General features: G+C 34.7%; 1 protein-coding gene and 1 non-coding gene across 4 annotated transcripts; both read right to left on the reverse strand.

Annotated features, from left to right (window-relative positions):
- Positions 1-228: 228 nt before the first annotated feature.
- Positions 229-6,705, reverse strand: LOC120134353. Of its 3 annotated transcripts, none has more exons than XM_039150787.1 (2): positions 5,193-6,705; positions 229-331 (listed from the first exon to the last, which is right to left on the reverse strand). In XM_039150787.1, the coding sequence occupies exons 1-2, from the start codon at positions 6,603-6,605 to the stop codon at positions 308-310; spliced, it is 1,437 nt and encodes a 478-aa protein (XP_039006718.1). In that variant the 5' UTR covers positions 6,606-6,705; the 3' UTR covers positions 229-307. The 3 variants fall into 3 exon arrangements, with proteins under 3 accessions (XP_039006718.1, XP_039006719.1, XP_039006717.1); XM_039150788.1 differs by lacking the exon at positions 5,193-6,705 and adding an exon at positions 483-1,528; XM_039150786.1 differs by lacking the exon at positions 229-331 and adding an exon at positions 4,771-5,028.
- Positions 4,067-4,259, reverse strand: LOC120134778. Its single transcript, XR_005517183.1, has one exon. It is a non-coding gene; the product is annotated as a U2 spliceosomal RNA (small nuclear RNA).
- Positions 6,706-7,065: the final 360 nt, after the last annotated feature.

Raw genomic sequence — 7,065 nt, forward strand, 5'->3', positions numbered from 1 at the left:
TAATATTTAATTTCTCTTTTTTTATTTATTTACTGGTATTCAATCTATTGATCGATTAACCCAGATTATATATCGCTATAAAACGTTACAACTCAATTTACTCCATTCAAAACGTCAGAGTTCAAACTCTGACCTTGTTGAAGATCAACTCATTGTTGTTAACAATCTCTCTTTTTTAAGGGGAAAAAACAAGTATATATTTTATCACAGCACTCCCATGAATCAAAGATACAGTTGATGTGCACCGTTCATCAAGGCTTTATATCAGTGGAGATTGTTTGAGTTGATTCCAACTTCAAATGCTAAACTACAACCACAAGTACATCATTGCCTGTGCACATAAAATGATCACATTATCATTCTTTGAAGCAAAGGAATATAAAAAGCCTGTGCCCATTGACGTTTCAATGCAGATCAAAGGAATACAATGCTTTTGTTTACTAGACAGTGCTAAAAATGAAAAAGGTAACCACAGATCATACCTCTGTGAGAGGAACTAGAGACACCTCGTCCGAAGGAGAGGGTGGTTGCTTCGGTTTCCAATTTCGCATCTCCGATCGTATTGAATTCAGCTGTTCTCTTAGATCCTTCAACAAATTCAGTTCCTCTTCACTTGTTTCTATAATTTCATGCCTTGTATTGTTTCTTCCACTCTCAAGCTTCTCAACTCTCTGTCTAAGATGTTTCAACTCAGATTGATCGCCGGTAACGCCGGCGGCTAAGCCACGAAGAATCGATTTGCTGTCTGCATCCGTAGTCTTATTTGCCCTTAGAAAGTTATTCATCTTTATCCAGTCAACTTCATCTTTAACAGGCAACCGCAATTTGTCTTCCTGTATCAAATCTGGCTTTGTAAGTCGATCATCGCTTTCCACATCAAAGCAAGTTTTGCCTTTTGCACTGGTTTCAGGAGCTTCAAATATATCAAGAACAATTCCAGAGGAAATAGCAGAACTGGAAATGGGTAATTCTGTTGAATATCCATCATTAATTCTCTTCTTTGAAGAGAAATCTACTGGTAATCTTGCAGGCAAAGAACTGAGTCGTCTAATAGTAGATTTAATACCCTTCTCTCCATTGAATGCATCATTTCTTTCTGCAGGGCGATTCGATGTAAACTGTTTTTCGAAATCATTCAAATCATCACACCCCAAGCTTAGAAGCTTATGCCTATAAGCCTGAAGTTGGAACTCAAGGGAAGAGATCTCCATTTCTTTCTGATATATAAGTTCTTCGAGAATTGCTAGAGATTCCTCAGCGTAACCAATTTTTTCTTCAGCCAATCTCTTGTATTGAATTGCTTCCATCTTCATTGACGCCTTCTCGCTTTGCAGCCGCAGTATCATCGACAAAGATTCGTTCGTGGCGGTCGCGGAGCATTCTCTTTCGTCGTCGAGCTCGGAATATAGCTTCTGAAGAAGCTGCTGTTGAGAGCGAAGCGTTTCCTTTAGAACTGTAACATCCGTTTCTTGTATTGGCAGAGTTGCAGAACTTCCAGCCATGGCGGATTAGTACAACTCAGATACAAAGTTAAGCAGCCAGAAAATGATGGTCGCTCCTTTACATATTCATCTGAAAGGCATGGAAAATACTTTGTGAGGAATAATCAAACACAACAATATTTATTTATTTTTCTTACGAAAACATTTATGTCCATAAAGAATCGTAAACTTAATTACCAAGTAAGAGTAAACCGGGCATAATCTGGAACTTAATTGCATCATCATACGTTTTTTATTGCAAGGAGCTATTTCATTGGACTCTTTCAATGATTTTGAGCTTTTTGGACAAAGTTTATCTAATACAAACTTGCATTCTGGCAACTTAAGATGATGCACAACTTTTTTTAGTCTTTATAGTTGTTATTTATTAACCATTTCTTCATTGATAATATTAACTAGAGGTGTTGTTACCATACCAAACTGAAATATAAATAAAATTTTGTAAATTTATCTATTCATGTACAAGCAAATATATTACTTTTATATTTTGCAAACCTAATAAACATGTATACAACCATGTTTACTTATATAAAAGGTAAACTACATGTATGCAAAATCATACCTAACATTTAGTTTATGTTTCATTTTGTTATCCCGTTAAAAGCTTTTTTTTGGATAAGTCCCGTTAAAAGCTTTAAGGAATTGCTATACGTAATTTTTATGGGTAAATTACATCATTCATCACTCAATTATCTTCTCACTCCTATTTTGGTCACTACTCAACGTTTAAATTGTTCATGTTTTAATCACTCTAATTTATTTCATTAATAATTTTTGTGGCATGACATTTTTTTATTATTATTTTATTAATACATAATTAAAATAAAAACTAAATTTGACAGTTAGAGGATTAAATTATGAGTAAATTGGAAGTTAAGTAATTAAATTAAAAAATTAAACTTTAGTGACCAAAATGGGAGTGAGAAGATAGTTGAGTGATAAATGATGTAATTTACCCATAAAAAGTACCATGTTATAACAGTTCCATGAAGTTCTAACAGCAAGGTATCAAAATAAAACAAAAGGAAAACTTTAGGTAAGATTTTGAAACAAATAAAAATTTAAATACTGAAAGGGGACAAAAAGTAATAGTTTAGGTACTAAACGTGCACTTTACCCTATATAAAAGTATATTTGATAATAGGATAAATTAAACCATTAATCAATCAACTATCTTTTCACTTCTATTTTGGTCACTAAAATTTAAAGGCATTTTTTGCGAGAATAAGGGACATGTCTAAGCTACGTTCGATCGGAGCCAGGCGTTACCAAATCTAAACTACTTATCATACCCAGAATCTCTAAATCTCAAATCATAAACCCCCTCCCACCCTTACTGGCATCGCACACCCTCATAACAAGACTTGCAAGAATTTGCAAAATTTTGTAAACCACAATATAAATAAAGTTTTGTAAATCTATCTAAAGACAGATGCATAATTTTATGTTAAGAGACGAATATTTAAAATTTTACGAGGAGTTGAACTTATAAAATTCCAAAGACGAAAACATATTTTCAAGAAAAATACATAAAATATCTAAAATATATGATAATTTTAAATTTTCAAGAGTCAACAACACCACCTGTCCATTTAATTATTCTTGAATCTATCTATTTATGTACAAGCAAATATATACTTTTATATTTTGCAAACGTAATAAACATGTATGCAACCATGTTTTACTTAAATAAAAACATATTGAAAAATATAACTTTGCAACGACAAGTCCTACGCCCATTATTCCATTTTCATCTTGGAAAAATCCATAGAATAATCAATAAGAACGTAGCTCATCCGACAGATATGGGAATCCTTTCCTAGGGCACACATAATATACACGTTTCGGTTTGGCCATCAATTTAACTTGGTAGAGTTTTGTAGGGAGTTATTAATTAAATTGATCTTGATTGTGCAACCATTAATACGAGTCCAACATTATATAGGCTACTTGGATCAATCTTGTGGTAACCCAAATTACTTGTATATGTTTTTGGTGTCCCTTAATGAAAATCCCACCTACTATACAGAACATGGGACCTTGGTGTGTGAATGTGGCATTGATACTCTGTAGAGACAGTCTAACCCAAATATTAAACTCCACATTAACCACAAAGTAACTTGGAATAGAACTGAATCCAAAACATGTGTTTAACTTTTTTTCTTTTAATTAATCAACATTCATGGATTAGCGGAATCACAAAAAAGTATAACATACATGAGAGTGGAAAACATGTCCGAAAACTAAGTCGAACAAAATTATGAACCAAGGAAATTTTGTCATTGCATACCATGGTTTTCATAAATTATGCCCAAACACAAAAATAACAGGAACAAATAGTCTAGAATCATTCCTTCCAAATAGTTACATGCTAAGTCTCAACTCAACCGGGTTGTAAAATTACGAGAACTGTAAAAACATTGATTTTTAGTGACCAAGATTTTGTTGAAGCGAGAGAACCCAATAAAGAGGTGCAAGATTCATAGTGTTAGGAATTCGATTCCGCTTATAAATTCAATATCATCAAAAAGGAGAATAATTTTTTTTCGTAAAACAAGAATTGTATGGGGTGTATCAGGCCCAAGCTTTTGTGCAACGCTTGGGTGACACACGAGAGACCCAATAGCAAGCTATTGTGGTAGCCTCTCCCCTGAAAATATAATTTAATATCATGTGGGCTATAGCCTACGTATCAAATATTATACTGATAAGAACAGATACCACACTTGAACTTAGCCAAAAAGCCGAATAAGGTATGGTTTTCTACATTCAATCCCGCTTCTTTTATAAGCTGTTCCTCGCCTTGTTTTTCTAAATCTTTAGGCAGCCAACGCATTTCAGCTTACTGGCCCTGAGATAGAAAACAGCCGGTTGGGGATTGACGTTTCTCCATTTTTCTTCTGCTATAACTTCATGGGTTAAGGAAGATAAATAATCACCAGAAAAAAATTTCAATTCTTTTCCTGTCAATAACAATCCTTTAACCCACACGCATAAATATATATATATATATATATATATATATATATATATATATATATATATCTTCCCTTTCTTCTTTCAGTCGCACCGACTCGTAAGTGTAAAATACTGCCAAACCTTCCAACACATGGAATATTATTCCCTTCATATCCACACAGGTAACCTTGATATGTTCTTAAGGGTGACCGTATAAACCAACTCAACTAAGCCTTGACTTGACAAGTAATGAAAGATGAATATATGTGCAAATATCAACAACTATTCAGTTCTACAAATCCATTTCGATTTCAGGTGGAAAATATAAACATGAAAATGCTCAAACAAACCTCTGCTTCTGCATGCAATTTTTGTATCATGTTCATTGTATATGCAAAACAATCTCTTGTTTTTTTAGGGGAAAAAACATCTATTTTGTCACAGCACTCACCATGACCCAAAGATACCATTATACAGTATATGTGCAACATTCATCAAGCCTTGATATCACTGCAGCTTGTTTTTGTTGATTCCAACATCTTAATTACAACCAACAGAACATCATTGCCTGTGCACATAAAATGGTCACATTATCAAGCTTTGAAGAAAAGAATACAAGACACAATGAAATCCAGAATAGAGGCATTGATGTTTCAAAGCAGATCAAAGGAATATAATGCTTTTGTTTACTAGACAGTGCTAAAAATGAAAAAAGGTAATCACAGATCATACCTCTGTGAGAGGAACTAGAGACACCTCGTCCGAAGGAGAGGGCGGTTTCTTCCGTTTCCAACTTTGCATCTCGGATCGTATTGAATTCAGCTGTTCTCTTAGATCCTCCAACAAATTCAGTTCCTCCTCACTTCTTTTTACAATTACATGCCTTGTATTGTTTCTTCCACTCTCAAGCTTCTCAACTCTCTGTCTAAGTTGATTCAACTCAGATTGATAGTCGGTAACACCGGCGGCTAAGTCATGAAGAGCCGATTTGCTGTCGGCAGCCGTAATCAGCAACTTATTTACGTTAATGCATTCAGTTCCATATTCAGCAGGCAATTTTCCCTCAGGCTTTGCACATAGAAAGTTATTCATCTTTATCCAGTCAACTTCATCTTTAACAGGTAATCCCAATATATCTTCCAGTATCAAATCCGGCTTAGTAAGCCGATCATCGCTTTCCAAAACCGACTTACCCTTACACTTTTCCACGTCAAAGCAAGTTTTGCCTTCCGCACTGGTTTCAGGAACTTCATGTATAACTGGAACTTCAAATACATCATGAACAACACCAGAGGAGATACAAAAACTTGAAATGGGAAATTCTTTTGAATCTTCATGAGATTTTATTTTATGATATTCATTCATTGAGCTAGGATTTAGGGACACTGATTCAACCTTACCATTTGAAATTTTCTTTAGACCAACTTCTTTACAATCTGCAATCTGTTTCACCTTTTCATCCAACAATCTGATCTGTTCCAAGTAAGAATTGAATTCACCAGCTGCTGAATTTACAGAGCTTCCCCTCGGACCCAAGACCTGAGCGCGAACTACCGTGTCGGAATTTCCGGCATCCGTCCTCGAACACAAATCCTGCACCGGTGCTGGATTGTTTTCTCCATCATTAGTATCCTTCTTTGAAGAGAAATCTACTGGTAGACGTGCAGGCAAAGAAGTCAGTCGTCTAACAGTAGATTTAATACCCTTTTCTCCATTGAATGCATCATTGCTTTCTGCAAGTGGATTCGAAGTAAACTGTTTTCCGAAATCATTCAAATCATCACATTCACACCCCAAGCTTAGAAGCTTATACCTATAAGCCTGAAGTTGGAACTCAAGGGAAGAGATCTCCATTTCTTTCTGATATATAAGTTCTTTGAGAATTGCTAGAGATTCCTCGGCATGACCAATCTTTTCTTCAGCCAATCTCTTGTATTGAATTGCTTCCATCTTCATTGACGCCTTCTCGCTTTGCAGCCGCAGGATCATCGACAAAGATTCGTTTGTGGCGGTCGCGGAGGATTCTCTTTCGACGTCGAGCTCAGAATATAGCGTCTGAAGAAGTTGCCGTTGAGAGCGAATCGTTTCCTTTAGAACTGTAACATCCGTTTCTTGTATTGGCAAAGTTGCAAAGCTTCCAGCCATGGCGGATTAGTACAACTCAGACACAATTGTTTTTTTCTCCCAAATATTAAGCGGCCAGGAAATTATGATTCCTCCTTCACATACTCATCTGAAGGGCATGGAAAATACTCAGAAATAATCAAACACAAAACAATATAGTATTTATTTTTCTTACGAAAACATTTATGTCCATAAAGCACCATAATCAGGAACTTCACTGCGTCAAATTTATAAATATTACCATATTTAGTAATTTTTGTTGAATTATTTAAACCGTCTCCTGAAACGTTTTTTATAGTGTCACGTTTATTTTATAAAAGGGTTGTGAATTAATAATACTATTATTATGAATTTATTGAGTGGTCATTAGTTATAAAAAGGAGTATTGTTCTATTTAAAAGTTTTAAATTCAAACAGTTATATCGGTAGATTATGTGTTATTAATAACTTTTTTTTTTTGAAAAGATAATCATATGCTACT

This window comes from Hibiscus syriacus, unplaced genomic scaffold (genome assembly GCF_006381635.1).
Source record: "Hibiscus syriacus cultivar Baekdansim isolate YM2019G1 unplaced genomic scaffold, ASM638163v2 tig00110597_pilon, whole genome shotgun sequence".
NCBI classification, from domain to species: domain Eukaryota; kingdom Viridiplantae; phylum Streptophyta; class Magnoliopsida; order Malvales; family Malvaceae; genus Hibiscus; species Hibiscus syriacus.